The sequence below is a fragment of the Aptenodytes patagonicus genome, chromosome Z, assembly GCF_965638725.1.
Source record: "Aptenodytes patagonicus chromosome Z, bAptPat1.pri.cur, whole genome shotgun sequence".
Taxonomy (NCBI): domain Eukaryota; kingdom Metazoa; phylum Chordata; class Aves; order Sphenisciformes; family Spheniscidae; genus Aptenodytes; species Aptenodytes patagonicus.
The window spans coordinates 5,420,019-5,439,605 of record NC_134982.1 but is presented as its reverse complement, the minus strand read 5'-3'; the positions used below and the strand labels follow the sequence as shown (position 1 = coordinate 5,439,605).

Below are 19,587 nucleotides of genomic sequence, written 5' to 3'. Positions count from 1 at the left end.
CCCTTGACTTTTCTCATTACTTACGGACTGAAATTTCCCCATCTGTCTTTCCTCAGCTGTGTTCTTGAGAAAGAAATCCTATCTTCTGTTTCCTTCCTCCCCAGTAAGCATATCCTCATCCACTATGACAGCTCGTCTCAGTGTGACTACTCATCTCTAGGTAGTTCCTTGCTCCTAGCTGTGGGTCTTTTTATTTCTGCCCCTCAGCGTACCTAATGGCTTTTTATGCCTTCAAAAAGAGCCCTTTAGCTTGCTCTTCCATCTAACCATCCTCCCTCAAACACTTCTTTTTCATTTCACTTCTTTTCAAAGATTTTAATTTTTCTCCTTCCCCCTCTGCAAGAGAATTTAGTTCTTCATCACCATGTATTAAATGATTCATTCACTGAGATATTTCACGGCGAATTTCATTTCTCCAACACCATCGGTCTCTGTCTGTCTCAATTCTGTCAGTCTCCAACAACTGTAAACTATAACTTTCTGCTCAACTAAAAGTTTCAGGCTCTGGGCCGGAAAAGCCTTTGACTCTGAACCCATTAGCAAGCCCCTTTAGCTTAAATCCGTGTTCACAAGGCCTCAGACTTTGACTCTGAATTAGCCTTTTGAACCCTCAGGGGTTTTCTCTCGTTAAATTTATTGATTGCTGTCACCTGCATATAACTAACATGTTCTTCTACTTTGATCCAAGTTCTACTGGAAATCCTCATTTCACGTGCTCATCGCTTCCTGGCATGACAGAATTTGGTGGTTTCTTCCATGATATTTTCAAATCCCAGTCCCACTCCGAAGGGCTGTGGGACCTGGGAAGGGCCTGCAGGGGTCTAGAGGAGACTGGGTATGAGCACACATACAGCCTCCTTGGGTTATTGTCCCATACTCTCCTGAAATACGAACTGCTTCCACCAGCTCCATTAAATCTATTTTCATCTTTAAGTACACAAGGGCTGAACTTCCAGACACACATCACTTCATCTCCCATGACCACGGCTGCACATCCTTTATTCCTTAGTCTCCTGACCCAGGCCCCCTCCGTTTTCACACTAGCAATGTGCAGAGGAGGAGGGAAGGGAATGAGATGGAGGATTCCTGATTCTTCCTGTAGCAGTACAGGAAAAAGCAATTCCAAACAAAACCAAAAGACAAGGCTCAAGACGCCATCCCCTAGGAAGTCTAATTCGCTGCAAATATAAGCTTGAAACAGGCGGAAGATTGGCCTTTTGAATCAAATTGCAGCTGATCATCCTCTTAGCTGGAGGGGCAATGAGAATTTGAGACTCATCTTGACGATGCGCAAAATAATGCTTCCTTACCCTTTCCTCCTGGGGTTTAGCTCTTGCATGGATAACACCAGCAGCTCTGCTGTTTTCAAACATTGCGTGTTAACGTAGGCTGCAGATTCCTGCATCCTGCAGCTCCACGCAGTCCTGGGACCTACCTCCCAGAAGTGGAAGATGATCTGAAGCCTCTGTAGACAACCCCACAGTTGTATATAGCAGCAGCAGCTGCTCTGCTTGCTTAAGCAACGCCTTGCGAGGCTTCAGGTACGCAGCAGTTGCCACTATGCTCCCTGTCAGGAAACACAATTATCTTCATAAGGAAGCGAAGAGGAAGACTCGCACTGCGTTTCTTGAACTCAGGCGCAGAGATTCACCCAAGTAGAAAGGAATGGCAAGATGCATTTAACCTCATTAGTTTCAGTAGGGCTGACTTTGTGCAATCCATCAGTGTACAGATACATTAGGGGAACTAAACTATTTCCACATCTCATTTACATAATGGATGGGATGTGAAATGAGTCCTATGGAAGAGAAGCGCCCTGGAGGCACTAAAGTTTATCACAATATGTAAGAGTTCTTTTAGATCATTGCATTAAATTTCCACTAACAAGATAACAAATTAATTGTCTGTATTACTGTACTAACCCAAAGCGGATAAAGTGTATGATTTCAGCAGAGGAAGGCAGCTGTTTAAGACAGCTTGGTGGTTACAGGAGGAGGCGGAAGAGATCAGTATGTCTCCCAGCATTTGTGTGCCATGATGCCAGGCCTCCTCCTGCCCCTTTAAGAAATCTGGCTCTTCTCTAATCTGATGTTGGACTTGAGCTTTATTAGTGAAGTGAGGGAGAATGAGTAAATCAACTGTATCAGACAAGCCTCAGGACATCTGGAAATTGATCATTCTGCAGAAATAAGCACTCTGTGTTTATTAGCTGGGAGTTCATCACTATCGCTTCTCTTTATCCAATTCCTAAGAGATTTCAAAGCTATCATCATAGCATTAGCTCTTCTGACTGTGCTACTGCAGATAAAGATCAGAAGATCTATCTAATGATGGCTTTCTCGGTCTCCCTCTTTCTTTCTCTAAAGCTATCCTGATTTAAAAAAAAAATAGAAGTAGGAAAATAGCTGGAATGAAATAAAGCAGTCTCCGTGTCTTAATTTTTTGCCTGTTGGCAATAAGAGTAATTTTTTTTTTTTATTCTACAGGAACTTGGTTTTATTCAGGGGGACACATCCTGCAGAATAGAAAATCCCTCATAGAAGAGGTGGAATTTGAAGTTTCTAATGTGGTGGTGGAAAAGGGAGGAAGATAAAAGGACCTAAAGCCATAAAGCAGTGCTGTACATTGAAAGTACAGTTATTTTTAAATGATAATACACGTCAAATAGAAGCCAGGGAAATGAATTCCATAAGTTAGAAAGGTAATAATATTACTTTAAGAAGAATAATTACTTTCCTTAACTACATTTATCACATAGTAATTCAGTTCTCCCTTCTGGAATATGATGCAATGCCAAACTTTTGACTGATTTATTTAAAATCAGCCTTAAGAAAAGATTCACCCAGATACAAGGTTTCTTCTGGTTCTTTATTCAAAAGGGAGGAGTTATCAAAATGCAAATGCTATGACTAACTTAATGTTTAGATGTGCATTCCTGTACAGCTGCATTGCGTAGCTACATTGTGCAAAGACACTGGGAGAAAAATCATCTGTAAGAGTTTTCTGATAACAATGGTCAGATGCATAAACAATTTAAGTACAGCTGTGGATTTCCAGAAATCTGTGGCGAGTATGAAATGCAATGCAATGAACTCTCTAAAGAAAAATCTTCCCTAGCAGAAGCTTCACTGAGATCAATTTTTATCAGCTGATTTTCTCTGTTTTCCAATCACAAATTAACATTTACTGTCTCTTTTGAACTGGCACTTAGAGTTCCAGCCTGAGTGCGCATTGGGCTCGATTCTGTACACAAATTAAAGAAGAAAAGGTGGATGTTGTCCAAGAACCTTTCTATATAAGTACAAGATGAGAGAAAACAGATGAATGCAATAAGCAGAGTGAGCATGATTTAACAGTAAAGCAAGGATAGTTAATTAATCCGTTTGTACAGAGCCTAGCACAATGGAGCTAGACCACATTACTTGCAATGTAAGTACTTAATAACAACAACAATAATGACTAGGCCTTTAAAATTAGTGTATTAATTATCAGTCAGAGCTCATAAGTTGCTTAACCAGTGAATGAAGAATGCCAGTTTTTTATCCAAAGTATCAGGGGACCCATAAATCTTTAAGAAAAAGGCCAGTTTCACATCAGTATCGTGTTCCCTCATACACAGTGTCAGTCTGCCCTGAACTAGAATAGTGCTTCTCCTGATTCACCCTTTTACATATGATCATTGTCATTATTTATTTATAATCTTGCCACCATTGTTTTAGGTTCTTGATAATCTCCTTCGTGTTTGCCCTTGCTTTTGAAGCTGTCCTTTCCCTTAGACCTTTCTCATTAAACAAATAATGATTGATTTCCTCCCTGCTTTGCTGCCCGTTGCTCACTTGCATGTGCACGCGGTGTTGTCTGTGCTATCAGTAGGACTCAGGAAACTTAAGGTACGGTCTTTCATGGGATGAAGCAGGCTCTAATTTGGAGGAAATTCACAAAGATCAATAGACAGGCGATAAACAAGGTCTGAATCAGACCACCCATATACATCATCTTGTTCTCTCTCTGGAGCAGTGACGAAGGATAAAATACACTGGAATCATGGTTGTGTGTGTGTGAATTTTAAACTCTGAGCCACCTGTGGTGGTGTTGCAGATGATTTCTTGTTACCTGACTCAAAGATGGGTTGAACTGGGGGGTTCTCTTACGTAAGGCCTTCTGAACAGAGCACCCCAAATGAGAAGAAAAGGTCCAATGAAAGGTGATGATACCATGCCAGCAGGTCCATCCACTCAAGGGATAGACCTCCCACCACTGCAACGTGAATCACAGCCTTGTGAGCAAATTGCTGCACCTCCGTGGGTTTCCAACGGTGCCTCCAAGTCTCTGTTTGCATTTTGGAATCTATGAAAGGAACCTGACGGTTCTTCCTTATTGGCTGCTCCAGATCCATAAATTACTCCTGTTCCTCAATTTAGATGAGGATTTCAGTGAGGTGAGTGATATAGGCTGAAGAAACCAAGTGCCTAAAACAAAAGACAGATGGCTGAACCCCCAATTCACCAGCGATGAGCTGCAATTGGGCCATGTAGACTTTGAAGTAATTCATTACATTTGTATGTCTTCTGTAGGGGGAGGATTTTCCTCAATGATTTGTATGACCTTGCTAAACCCAGATAGGTGGTAATTGAGCAGCAACTACTTCTTCAGAAGAAACAGAATAAAAATATTGAAAATATTGACTCACCCCAAAGGCAGTAAGCAGTACTTTGGTCTTTGACCTTTAAGCATCCTAGGGTAGTCAATAACCTGGCTGTTAGATGCTGTGCCTGCCACTGATTTTGATTTGGGAGTAGTTTAACCTTGAACCAAGATCCAAGTAACCACGGCAACAGGAAGTCGGCCTCTCCATCCAAGGAGTGGGAATCCATAAATCAAGGTCCCTAATGCAAACACTGTGTGCAGGTAGAGATTTGAGAGGATAAGTGGTTTGTGAGGGATTACCTTTGAAAAAATGAATGACTGTCCCTTGATATGTTGAAGCACAGCTTCACAGAGACTTTTTTTTTTATCAATAGAGGTCAACAGGTTACAGCTGCATGTTTTCATATGGCTCTTTATATAGGCCTTTCAGTTTAATTAGAACCAGATGTTGAATTTATGAGGTTGTTAGCATTATTATGTACCATATGCACATGCATATATGTGTATGTGTATTGATACATACACCCACATACGCACATTTCTTGCGCACAAGCTGCATTCATGAATAAATAATGTTAAGGCTCAAACTCAAGCACTATGGCGTGTTGAAACCTCAGTTTTGCATATGCACAGTTCCATAGTGCTGTGATCCCATAGGCATAATTACCTGGTCAAATATCCCAGTTATTCTATGGGACACTGCTTTATTCAATGTATAGCGCTCACCTAACAAACAGCTATTTGGTGGTTGGATTTTCCTCTCACTATTCAGTGTGTGACATCATGTCTCATTTATTCCACATTTCTAAGCCTTGGTGTGAATAGATGAATGTTTCATGAATGTTGATAATTTTATTTTCGCAGCACTGCTCTTGAGATGAGGGGTATATTATTGTTCTCATTTGCAATAAGAGAAGCTGAGCAAAGAGAGATTGAAGTTGAATGGATACAATTTGAGATGCTTAATACTTGATTTGAGGCTCTGGAAGGATGTGTGGTCTAATAGGCAGAAACTCTTCTGCATATCTCCACCAAGCTATGACCTGTAATTCTGTCTCGCTCCTGACTATTCCTGCGCTCAGACCCGTTCTCCTCTGTTAAGTCCCAGGCTGATATCAGGTCACAGGTCCATCAGGACTCCTATTTCTGACTAGCCCACTCTGTAGCCCCATCTTTCAAACTCCTCTCAGCAGTGCAGTTCTTCTGTGCCTGAGTCCTCTGGAGATCTCTTCCACAGTTTCTGAGACAACCCATAGGTCTCCTGATATTTCACATTTCACGTGCAAGGGACAAAAGCAGGGACTGTTCATAGCAGCTCCAAGCTGCAAATACAAGGAAATGTTGGTTGGTATCTGGAGAGGCTGAGCGCAGCCAACTGACGTAGAAGTTTGTGCAGCAGTTTCTGGCTCTGCTTTGAGATCTTCTTGATCTTCTGGGAAAGGTATCAGGGTACTTGTGGGAACTCTTTGAGGAACTACCAGGTGCTATCCAGGTGCAGCCAGGGATAGCAGTGGGGGCTCACTGCTGCAGGGGACAAAGGCCCCCATCTGCTGACCTGACCCGCTGTCCAGGGAGGTTTGCTGCTGGCCTGGGGCTTGGATCAGGGAAATTGTGGAGACATACCAAACCAAATCTGAGTGGCAAATCAAATCAAGCAAAGGTGGCAGGAGACTTGCATGAATGACCAAGGAACTCCTGAGTAATGTCAGACATAAAAAGGAAGCAAAAAAGAGGTGGAAACAGGAAGAGGTGACCCGGAGAACTATAGAGACAATGTCCAAGCATGCAGGGATGGGCTTAGGAAGCCAAAGCCTATCTGGAGTTGAATCTAGCAAGGGCAGAAGGGCAAGAAGAAATGTTTCTACAGATGCATAAGCATCAAAAAGAAGCCTAGGGAAAATGTGGGCCCACTGCTAAATGGAGCAGGGACCCTGATGGCAAAAGACCAGCAAAAGACCGAGGTACTCATTGTCTTCTTTGCCTTAATCTTTACTGGTAAGACTGGCCTTCAGGAATCCCAGGCCCCTGAGACTGGTAAGGAAAGGAAACTTACTCTTGGTGGAGGATGATCTGGTTAGGGAACAGTTAAACAAACTCAACATACATAAGTCCATGGGACTTGACAGGATGCACCCAAAAGTGCTGAGGGAGCTGGCTGATGTCATTATGAGGCCACTCTTGATTATTTTTGAAAGGTTGTGGTGGTTGGGAGAGGATCCTGAGGACTAGAAAAGAGCAAATGTCAGTCCAGTAAGGGCAAGAAGAAAGACCCAGGGAGCAATAGGCTGGCCAGCCGCATCTTAGTCCCTGGGAAGGTGATGGAGCAAATAATCCTGGAAAGCATTTCCAAACATATGAAGGACAAGAAGGTGATCGGGAGCAGTCAGCATAGATTTCTGGAGGGAAAATCATGCCTGATCAACCTGATGTTGCTTATCTTGACTTCAGCAAGACTTTTAACATTGTTTCCTATAACCTCTTTATAGACAAACTGATGAAATACAGACTAGATAAATGTACACTGAGATGGACTGAAAACTGGCTGAACTGCCGGGCTCAGAGGGTTGTGATCAGTGAGTGGCACAAAGGACAGCTAGACGCCAGTCACTAGTGGTGCACCCAAGGTGTCGATACTGGGGCCAAAACTATTTAACATGTTAATTAATGACCTGGGTGATGAGGTAGAGTGCACCTTCAGCAAATTTGGAGAAGATACAAAACTGGCAGGAGTGGTTGATATGCCACAGGGTCATGCTGTCACCCAGAGGGACCTCGACAGGCTGGAAAAATGGGCTGACAAGAACCTCATGAAGATCAACAAGGAGAAGTGCAAAGTCCTACACCTGGGGAGGAACAATTGCTTGCACCAGCACATGCTGGGGGCTGACCATCTGGAAAGCAGCTTGGCAGAAAAGACCCTGGGGGTCCTGGTGGACACCAAGTTGACCATGATTCAGCCATGTGCCCTTGCAGCAAAGAAGCCAACAGCTTCCTGGGCTGTATTAGGAAAAACGTTGCCAACAAATTGAGGGAGGTGATCTTTCCCATTTATTCAGCACTAATGAGGACACACCTGGCATACTGTATCCACTTCTGGGCTCCTCAGTACAATAGAGACATGGACATATGGGAGAGAATCCAACAAGAGGCCACAAAGATGATTGACGGTCTGGAGCATCTCTCCAATGAGGAAAGGCTGAAGCAGCTGGGACTGTTCAGCCTGGAGAAGAGAATGCTTAGGGGGATCTTATCCATGTGTGCAAATGTCTGATGGGGAAGAGTAAAGAAGATGGAGCTAGACTCTTCTCAGCGGTGCCCAGTGACAGGACAAGAGGCAGTGGGCACAAAATGAAACACAGAGACCTTATAGCAGCCTTCCAGTACCTGAAGGGGGCCTACAAGAAAGCTGGAGAGGGACTTTTTACAAGGGCATGTAGTGATAGGACAAGGGGTAATGGCTTTAAACTGAAAGAGGGTCCATCTAGATTAGATATAAGGAAGAAATTCTTCACTATGAGGGTGGTGAGGCACTGGAACAGGTTGCCCAGAGAAGCCATGGATGCCGCAACCCTGGAAGTGTTCAAGGCCAGGTTGGATGGGGCTTTGAGCAACCTGGTCTAGTGGAAGGTGTCCCTGCCCATGGCAGGGGGATTGGAACTAGATGACCTTTAGAGGTCCCTTCCAACCCAAAGCATTCTATGATTCTATGTCTGAACATCACAAAACACATTTTTACTTTGAGGATGACCGAGCACTTGAACAGGTCACCCAGAGAGATTGTGGAGTCTCCCTCCTTGGAGATATTCAAAACCTGACCAGACATAGTCTAGGGCAACCTGCTCTAGCTGACCCTGCTTGAGCAGGGTGGGGTGGACTAAGTGATCTCAAGAGAAGCCTTCCAATCTCAGCTGCTTTGTGATTTTTGAATCAATCTTTGATTGCCAAAATCTGATGCATTTTATCTGAGGCCCATGTGCAAGTTGAGATTTGAAAAGAGAAGGAATTTATGAAGGATTACCTTTGAAAAATTAATGACTGTCCTGGATAAGTTGAAGCCCAGCATCTCAGAGACCGAGAGAGGTTTTCATAACTTGGCAAAGACACAACAAAAAGTCCTCACCCTAGCAGACTTTTGCTCTGGTCTCATGAGAGCAGGGCTACTGGATTTTTACAAAGCAGCAACTGCTAGGAGTTTTCTAAAATGGGCAAAAAAAATCCCAGTCTTATTGTAAAAACTGACTGAGGCATTTTAGCTGCCTTTCTGCTTGGTAAATTCATATACTTACAGACATATATGCAATATGTATACACACATATGAACTCACAGAAATATTACATATAAATGGGTGGATATACATTCAGGTGTATTAGGCAGATATCTAATACATAAAATCTCAATCCCAGCAGTTTAAATTTGACACATTTATAAGTAAACAAAATGGGTTCAAATCATAGGAGAGTTTGAGAAACATTGTTAAGGCAGGAATCTATCAGCCCTGAGTTCGTAAGTTTTATTTTTCTGAAATATTTGACCTCTTTGGTATATTTCTACCACTCATTTCTTCTGCATTGTAATCCCAAGGTAGAAAAATGTTTGACAAATTGCTTGTTTTTTAAAACTCCCACCTCTTCAATGAGTTGTAAGGCAAATTTTCATTAGGAAGGGGATTCCTAAAAAATAATTATAAGTGTAATATACTTTAGACAGGGAATTACATACTGAGGCTGTTCCTGATGCCTGCTCCTTACTGAGATGAAACACCCACTGAGTCAAGTCATTACAGAAGAGAAGTGTGTGAGTGTGGAGAACACACGACCCAGAGAATGACAAATAGTCAATCCCACTAAATACAGATATGAAGCATGTCTGTCTTTGTACGTATATCAGTGTGTGTTTTTGCTTGGAGAATAAAAAGTAATAATGTGAAATTATTATGTTGGTTTACCATTGTTTATAGAGATCAGTGACGGTACATCCTGAAGCAAAATTATAAAAAAACCCCAAACAATCATGATCTTTGCTGGTATTAAGACCATATTACAGGCACATTCACAGGGGGATATTGAAATATATCAAGGTAACAAGGACAGCAACTGACTACTCTTTTTCAGATACTCCCCAGATAGGTTGCTTTATCAATATTCATCCAAATTTTATTTCCTTCCCCAGGAATTGTAGGTCCCCACTTAAAAGCAGACCAGACTTCACTTCATAGTAAAATGGAAAGTTCTGCCTGTAACATGATGACCAGAAGGAAACCAGCAGCTGTTGACAGTGTTGCAATGCCAACTCCAGTATTATCTCTCCTACCTTCATCATCAGCAACATCTGAAGCAGGTAATATTGTTTCCCTCCATCCCCTCTATTTCTTCCTCATCTTCTTCCTTCTGGCACTGCACTGAACAATATGTGCTTGTACTGCTCTCCCTGATTGGAGAAGTAGCTGCAAATGTGCATATCTAATGTGATAATCAAGCTGTAATTTTTCTAACACTGTCTTATCATGATCGTATCTTGGCATATCAAATCTATTTTATTCACATTCCACCACTTGTGCAATAATGAGGACACAAGTAGCACCAGCCCGTATGGTCTAGCAGGGGACTCTGAAGCAAGACTCTTGGGTTCCTTTCTCAGCCCCGTTGTTCATTTATTTGAATGTTCCCATCCCTGTAGCACGAATATGCCGAATACACAGTGAATAGCTAAGGAGCAGCTGAGATTTCTTTCTGCATACTTCAGTGATTTTAGCATAACATTCTGTCTTGCAAATGTGAAATTATCTGGGGCAATGAACAGTGATTTAAAATATATCAGAATAAATAAGTCAGAATAGCATGTTTTTCAATCAACGTATATTTTGTGCTTCTATTTTGAATCAGATCAGAAAGGTGATAGCTTTATACAGTCAGAAATTGAGCCAAGTCATTCAGGCATCATCATGCCTTTCCTTGGGCATGGATAGAGAAGTTAATCTTGCATTGTGTCTTAATTTCCAGTGAATGGGGAACCCACAGTACATTACCCTACATGCAGCCATTAGGAGTTTCATAGTCTTGTCAAACCTTTGATTCCACGTTCACAAAAAATTTATTTGTATCACTGAGTTATGGAATGATTACATATTTAATTATGCAATTGAAAGTGCTGTTTCAGTGCACTCCTTTTGATTTTCCTCTCATTGCCTGAATACTTAGTGAAAACAAGGCATCCGTGCTGTAAAGTAGCCTCTATAAAGCTAAATTTTTATATAAAAAAATCAGGATTCTCTGTTTAGCTTTTAATACTTTCCTATGTATAAACTAAAGACAGATTTTTAATGCAGCAGAGAATGAAAGCACACAAATATTTTATGATCAGTTTCAAGATGAAAGTGTATGCTTGACTGCATAGTTCATTCTTTCCATTTTCAGAAGTCTAATTAAATTGTTGGTTTATCTGTAGCCCAGATGTTGAAATAATTTAGTGAAAACTGAAAGAAACTGTGTTAATGGGAAAACAGGACAGTGCTATGGGTTTTCTGTAATTAATAGGGAGCTCTTTGAAAATTCCTCCATTCAAACCAAGTCGACAAACTGAGCCCAGCTGTTGAGCAAACAGTCTTCTCTGTGCCATGTTCTTGCAAGTGGCCTCAGGCAACTCTGAAGGGGTGGAGAATGGCAGGCAGTAAGCAGGATCTTTAGTGCTGCAGACATAACAAAGCCATCCAGAATAAAGTTAGGGGAGTGATGGAGAACTTCCAAGGGGTCTGACCTACCCGGGCTCACCTCCTCATTCAACACCGCTGTGCTGGAGTGGGTCCTCCAGCCTGCTTTAAGCTGCCCTTGGAAATGTATATTTTTGGTAGAGATTTCTCTCTTTGCCTCAGAAGCTATTTCCAGCGTCATATCAATCCTCCGTGACTTCCTGGCATGGCCTGTGGCCGTTTCAATTTGTCTCTGTCTGTGAGACGGAGCCTCACTGCATCTGCGTACCCTGGGGAAGGGAGAAACACAGGGCCTCCATGTGCCTTATTTTAAATGTGTAACGCTGTTTTTTAAGACTAACGCTGGTGCTTGCTTGTTTGGGGCATCTAGGTGAGGTTGTTTGGAGAGTGGGAAAAGGATGGAGGAAAAGTACAAAAGCCTGTGCTGCATGAAATATTTCTAGTTTCTCTTCACTTTGGGATGGATTGTGCCAAATAACTTCAGGTCTTCACAGGGGCAGCGCGTGGCCCTGCAGCCTGGGGAGTTGTAGGGAGACAACTGTGCCCAGGCAGCAAAGTGTCCCTCCGCTGCATCCCCAGCACCTGGAGGTTGCCATCATGTTGTATCATCTCTATAGGAGTGTATTCTCTTTTTAATACGACTGCATGCAGACAGAGTGTTACTATTTCCTTCCTCCTCTTCAACCCTTTTTAGATGAATTCCACCAGGTAGAGTAACATGAAAGTCTTCCTCCCAAAGCAAGATTTCCACGTGCAAACAGCAAAGTGTGTGCAGGAAGAGAACAACAAAGCCCAAAACCAATGCAGACCAACTTGGGTCCAGGGTTGGGCAGGGTCTGTCTGGATAAAATGGAAAAGATTAGTACTTAGCTTTGTTTTTCAGCAGAGCAGTATATCACATGGCAATATGGCAAAATATTTTATATCAAAGATTGCTCACCAAGAGCTTCCAGATGAGTTGATAACACCTAATGGCTCTCACTTCAATAGTGGTTTATTTTGGCAGATCTCCCTGATACTTTGTCATATGCACACCTCATCAAATCTTCCCCCTGCAGACCCATCAGACTTTTCCGCATAGTCTCCATACTCCAAATGTAGAATCAGATGTCCCTGACTCTGAATAGTCAAAATAATATTGGGTTTCCTGATATGTCCTCTAAAAAGCTTGACTTGAAAGAATATTACTTATTCAGTACATACATTCTGACTATTGGCAGACTATGTAACACAACTCAAATTTTTTCTAGAGCTTGCAAGTTCAGAGGCTTGCTAGGAAGAAAAGCAAAAACATTATTAGTAGCTTCTAACAAGCTTCCTGAGAAAGTCATAAACACCCCAAAGCATTTATGAAAGAAAAATTAGGGCAGTAAGCCAGCATAGAACAGCATAGAAGGTTTTTTTCTAAATGAGAAAATGAGTTTCTGTCCAAAAGGAAACAGACTGTCATCTTGCAAAGTTTTAGGAGGGCAAAAAAGTATCTAAACAATGTGAAGGAAGACACTGAGAGTGGTGTTCATCTTATAGATTTACATGTAAGTGTAGATATCTACCCATAACTGTCTGCATACGAGTTAATTTTGGAGAACTAGACAGTTTGGCAGAAAGCAGATGCCTACCTTTGCTCCACTCAGGCACTGTCTACTCCCCATCAGGCTCCACTCAGGACACTCAGCCTGGGTGACCTGGACCTCTTGGGTGCCTAAGACGCCCATTGGATTTGGCAGGATGGACAGGAGACCTGCACCTTTCTTATCCAGTATCAGGGTGTCAGAAGGATGCCCATGGTCAACTCAATTGCATTGAGTTCCCATTTTAGAAACGGAGGTCATCCTCTACTGACTATACAGACCAGATCTCCGTTGACTGCGGTGGGGTGGTAATACTAAGCTGCAGAAACAACTGACTACAGATAAATCTCAGTAAAGACATAAAATCTTTGCAGATACTTGGCTAGTGCTTTACTTCAAATTCGTTTCCTGTCCTTTGGCTTACTTTCTTTCTAATGAAAGTTGAGAGCAATGCCAAATCTCCTGATTTCACCATGAACCTTGCAATTTTTCCTGTATTTTTGCTAAAATTCCCATCTCCAAGATTTCCATCATCAACTGAAAAATTTCAGCTTTACCTTCTGGAAAAAAAATGCATCTTGAATATGGGAATTTAAAAAAAAAAAACCCTCTGGAAAATGTCCCCTCACAATAACAATAAAAGGCAAAAGGTGGACAGTGCATACGAAGAGTGTGCAAAATATTTCATTTCTTAAATCTCCTGACATGAAGCTACTCTCAGGATCTGGGAGGGTCTCAAAGGAGTTGAATGCTTAGGGCTGGAAATATTTGGACTATATATATCAATCACCAGTGAGGCCAGATGAGAGTAATCTTTTTGTGCGACAGGGATCTAACTTTTTTTTGATCAGATGACTGAGAAATAGCTTGCTGCCACTTGCCCTTAGGGCTCCTGCATCCACACTTTTTAGGGGTGACCTACTCAAGAGGAATTTTGTGCAGCTAATTAGCTTCTCCTGAGCAACTCGGATATTTCATTTCCTTTCTCTTTTTCTTTGGTACCAAAATGACTGCATTCCTCTTTTCTTTTGTCCTCTGTGAATCACAAACTGCAAGTGGGTTTTATTTTTCTTTTTGGTGTAGGGAGTGGGTTACATATGGAAAATGTATTTTGTTTTGTAATTAATGAAAACCAGACTTTGGGAAGTTGGCCATCCAGGTCTTTATTTATAAGAGAGCATATGTCTGTGTTTTGTTTATGACTCACTCTTACTTCTTGCATTGTAACTTGGGTTTGTTTACGCAAGCTCTTTGCTGAATCCAAGCAACATGGTGGTATAAGAGCCAATAATTTATGTTCTCCAAGAGGGGAGGACAGTGAGTGAGGTTTGTATGCTGAATCTGTCATAGCCCATAGTGGGCAAGAGGAGATTCTACCACTTGACGCCTCCTGGTTATCTACAGAAAATGCTACAATAGCAACTTTATTTAAACTACTGCTAGAAGATTAGCCTGTTAGCCATGAAGGAAGTGATAACCCCTAAATGAACCTTTCTCGAAATCTTGGCTGCTCTGGAAACTTCAAGGATTTCAAACCCTAATGACTGCTTGACAATCAGGTGTAAATTAAGTTTGCAAGTAGATGTGGGCTGAGGTTAATTTAGTGTGATGTTTTATTCTTTACTGAAAAGAAATTCCGAACTCCATCATTTCTTTTCCAGCGGCGCAGAACGGATATGTTAGGAGTGAAAGGGAGCACCAGTTACTGCAATAGCAGAATTAATACATTCTGTTTCTCTCACAAAGGGGTAGTTACTTATAATCCGTGTGCAAATCCTGAACTCTGAACAGATGCCACGTTCAGTAAAGGACAATGAGACAATTTAAGAAAAACAAGCAAGGTCTCGTGTCCTAAGCAAAGGACCAGGAGCCAAGAAATGCTGGGTACTCTTTCCAGCTCTGACAATGACTCACAACGTGACCTTGGCAAGAGACTTAACTACTTTGGACTTCATTCAGATCTAAAGTAAGTGATCTGAACCAGGAGTAAGCTTACTTCAGGGGCCATTAAAGTCAATTATATGACTGAGTAGTTTCAGCTAGTATCTGCGGAGATGATAGTAAAGAAACTCAGGCAGGGGTAATGAATTTATCACAGGTGAAGTGACCCACACAGCTTGTCTGTGCCCACTAGTTTCAGTAACAAACACTTTTCATACTAACTGGCATTCATGGCAAAAATTAAAGGCCGGAGTGAAGACATCAGGAGTATATGTTTGGGGTATAGAAAGTTTAATAGTTACGGTGGGCCAATATGACAGCTATGCTAAGCAGCCCTTCCTTCCCTCCCACTAGAAATGAGAATGAAGCAAACCCGTGGTAAAACATTGCTGTAGAAAAGCTTTGTTGCTTTAGAAGAGGGGAGAGCTGTAGAGAAATCTCTGAGGACTGCTTAATAGTCAAAGCTGTGTTTTAATCTAGGACAGTAAAAAAGGAGGTAACAGCAATTCTTCTGGGACTTTAATAAATAATCTTTTAACTTTCTTTTAGTTGCTTTTCTATGCAGAGTCCTTTCTCACAGCCATTGCTTCTTCAGTAGTTATATTCAGCCTACCGAGCTTGAAAGCATCTAGTCTTCATGACACTGAAAGCGGGCAAAGGAGGGTTTCCATTCATTGTTGTTTGACCCACCCCTGTTTCTGTTCTTTTCTCCCAACAGCCAGCCCACCACTGAAAAAAAGGTTCAAGCGCCGTGAAATTGAAGCAATCCAGTGCGAGGTGCGCAAGATGTGCAACTACACCAAGATCCTGTCCACAAAGAAGAACCTGGATCACGTGAACAAGATCCTGAAAGCCAAGAGGCTGCAGAGACAATCAAAGACAGGCAATAACTTTGTCAAGAAGCGGAGGGGGCGTCCTCGGAAGCAACCCCTCTCCTTTGACGAAGACTCCAGAGACCAAATGCCCATTCTGGAAAAATGCATTGACCTTCCCAGCAAAAGAGGTCAGAGACCGACACTCAACCCTTTGATATTGGAGCAAGCAGCCACTCAAGATACAATCATGGCCACCATCGAGGCTGTCATACACATGGCTCGAGAGACGCCACCTCCGCCACCTCCTCTCCCTCCTCCCCCACCTCCGCCCCCTCTCCCTCCGCCCCGAATGCCCCGGGTTGGGAAAAGGAAAAGTAAGTCCCCGCAAGAGGAAGAGGAGGACGTGAAAGTGAAGCGGCACCGGAAAGGCAGAGGGAGCGAAAGCGAAGGCCTTCCCTAAGGCCGGCACACCCCGTCGGATGTCGGGTGCCGGTAGTGGGGCACGCCAGGACTGAGGGACTGGAGGCGCGCGGTCTGCTTCGCCCCTGCGGCAGCACCAGACTCACTCGTCCCTTCGGCGGCCGGAACCCGTCGCGGAGAGCTGTGCCAGCCGGGGTTCGCATCTTCCTCTTCATCGCTTTGGCCCCAGCCCCCCCAGGAAAGAGGGGGAAAGGGTGCAGGAAAGGTGGGGCGTAAGGGGGGCGGGGGATGTGTGTCAAAGCTGGGGAGAGCGTCTACTTTGCAGAGTTTCCAAAACTAATCAACATCTCAGCATTGCTGTTCTCACACCGTACCCGGAGGCGGGAGGTCGTCCTCGCAGAGAGCTGAACGTTGTCACTAGGGCTACATGCTCGACTCCGATTCTGTTTGGCGGGCCAGGTGAAACTAAGAGTAACCATACCATAGTAGAAATCACTGTAAAAAAGAAAAAAAAGAAACAAAAAAGAAAAACCAACAAAAAAATAGTGTAATTTTCTCAACTGTGATCTTGGTTATAATCTGTTTGAATTTTTTCTTTTCCAGTTTTATATACCTGCCAGGCTTTGGGGCAGCATAACCCAAAATGCCTGACTCCTGCTAGAACTATATATTTCTTTCTCATTTACTTGCCTAGTTACAACTAGCTGCAATATAGGCAATAGAAAAGTAGAGCCTTACACACGCGCACACTCATTCCAAGTGCTATCCCAAGGAACGATGGAATATCACAGCATTTAAAATAAGGTGTACATGGATATTCAGTTACGATAGCACGTTTCTATGAAGCAACTTGGCATTTTCAATGGCATGTGAAAAAGGGGTCATCCATCAACCAAGTTGTTTTGATGCTCGGTACATATGAGTAGAGAACAGCAAGACACTTCTGGGGAATAGAGTTATAGTAAACGTGGACAAAATCACAAAAAAAAGTAATATAAAAAAATAAAAGAAAAAAATAGGACAGAAAAAATAGAGTAAAAAGACAGGGCCCAAACCTACTAGTTCTTACCACCTGCAATTCCCAGTGAAATTGATGGGAAACCCAGGATCTGAATAATTTGCATTGGGTAGCAATGCCTTGATACGTTCTTTTAAAGAAAATAGATAAAGTAGATTGTTTTAAAAAAATAGAGAACAAAACCCTATGGAAAATAGGTTCTTTCTTGGCAATTATTTCTTAAAAAAGAAAAGGAATAAGTGTTCTTATCTGAAAATAAAAATAAAAATGTTCAAAGGGTATCACCACTGCAATTGTATTAATGCCACTTTGGACATGTTCTCCAAGTTGTGGTTGCCTTAATAAAATAAAAAAAAATTTTTTTTTTTTGTACATAATGTAATTATAAAGCTCTCAGTCTGCATGGATGCAAACTGTGTGTGACAAATCGTCTCTTTAAATGGTCAGTTCAAATTGTACATTTCTCATTCGAGTTGTACGTTAGCCATTGATTTAACTTGGGTAAAATACCCGAGCTCCATTTCCACAGTCCAATTAAAAATGTTTAACTAAAACAAAGACTGAACGTGAAACTGTTCCATTGCAGTAACAATGCTTTTAAAAAAGAAGTCAGTTGTTGAAATTTGAAATAGGTACTTTCAACTTTATTTCATTTCTTTTTAAAGTCCTTCAGTACACTCAACACCTGGCATGGCAAGATGGATATTAAAATGGGAGGGGGGAGGGAAAATTCCAGCAAGGGAGTGGGGATTGGAATTATTTAATGATTCACAAACCAACTGCTATTCCCTTTTTTGAGAAATCTTTGAACTGGCTTATTGCCAAGGAAACTTCAAATAGCACGACACTAAAAAAAAAAAAAAACCAACAAACAACAAACCCAACAAAAAAGTCCCCGCAAAAAAATATTATGTTTCTATTCTGTTATTTATTTACAAAAATCATATCAAGACTATGGTGTTAAAGGGACACTGTAAACATACAGCTCATTATTTTTAGAGACTGATTTTTATTCTGTGATAGCACCTTAGCTTATTAAAACTGAATGCATTTGGGGTTTGGATTGGGTTGGGGGGTTGGGAGAGGGTTTTTTTTTTTTTTTTAAAGGCTGGAACAGATCTTGAGATCTTATCTCCTTAAAGCTGATAAGAGGGATTGCTGAATTTTGTTTCCAATTTGTTTTCCATCATTCATCATACTCATTTGTGCTTTTTGTTTTCCAATTAATGCAGCTTAGAAATAAACTGGCCGGTTGCTCATTCTGTTACAACCGATTTTGCTTTTCAGTTCTCTTGAATTAGCGCAGTGTTATTGACTGAAGTTGTAGGCCTGCAGAAAAAAATGCTTAAGCTTCCTTGAGCTCCTCCCTTCTTCCTTAAAAAGTATTGGACTGAGGTTTAGTCGATTCAGAAATCTTTTTTTTCCATCTCTCCTTTGGGCCTGAAAGCAGGTGACAGTGTCGCTTAAAATGCAAGAAAAACTGTAAGTTTGGTATTCCAGGTAGCCTATAAGCTGAAACTAAGCCAGACAACAACTTATCCTTAGTTTTATCTTCAGTGATCTCTTTATTAGCATTGAAGGACATTTCAATGTAGCGAGTGGAGCAAAGGTCTGAAAGGACCAAATTCTGTCATTGAACGCCCATCGCGGCTTCAACACGTGTCAGACCTTACAGAGTGCTGATAAGGGCTGGATTTGGGCTGGACCTTTCTGGATGCACTGCGATGCAACCCTCCCAGGGAAGGATCACTGAATGGCTGCTGCCTCCCCTGCTCCCCAGCTTCGGGAAAAAAATGCTCTTATCTTTCCAAAAAGTACTATCCAAAATGCTGCTAGAGGCGCAGTGCTTAAGGAAAGTGTCCACTCAGAGGGTACAACCCCATACACCCTTCGCTGAACAAAAAAACTAAGAGGTCTTTTTGGTCCTAGAGAAATTAAGAATAGCGTTCAAGATTTAGTAGCTGCAAGCTGTCAGGGTAGGATGGGCTCTATCCAGATGCCCAAAGTCTGTTTTTCGCAGCAAGAAGGTGCTGGTAGAGCGCGGTGCTGCAGCCTTGGCTGTTTATCCAAACAACAGCCCGGTGTAGCCGGTCCTGGCTGGCAGGAAGATTAGCTTGTTAATTTGTATGAAAGCAAGCTGAAAATACTGTTAGATGGCACTCAGAATTTGTGTTCTGCATGTTGCATAGTCTATAAATATGATAAGCAAGTTGCTGACAGAATAATATTATAAGGCGATGTACTACATGCAGATCATAAAGGATTTAGTTTTAGGGCTTAAGGCTAAAATCCTACTCCTGCAGTTTATTACCCAACAATATTTCAGTAATAAGCTTTTTGATTTTTTTTTTTCCCCTACCACTAGGAAGATTTACTGAGGAACTCTCTAAATTCTCTCCACACATTTCCAAGAACTGTATGAAACTGGGGTGAAAACCCTTTTGCTTATTAAGACCAAAAAGACCTTT

At 42.0% G+C, this 19,587-nt stretch overlaps 1 protein-coding gene across 3 annotated transcripts in view; it reads left to right on the top strand.

Moving 5' to 3' along the window:
• Nucleotides 1–16,340, top strand: part of LOC143173226 (SET-binding protein-like) — a 260,506-nt gene extending 244,166 nt beyond the window's left edge. For all 3 annotated transcript variants that reach the window (XM_076363439.1, XM_076363438.1, XM_076363436.1), the window contains 2 exons: nucleotides 9,818–9,985; nucleotides 15,585–16,340. In XM_076363439.1, coding sequence (XP_076219554.1) covers nucleotides 9,818–9,985; nucleotides 15,585–16,141 — 725 coding nt within the window. In that variant the 3' untranslated portion in view covers nucleotides 16,142–16,340. The remainder of the gene's footprint in view (nucleotides 1–9,817; nucleotides 9,986–15,584) is intronic.
• Nucleotides 16,341–19,587: the final 3,247 nt, after the last annotated feature.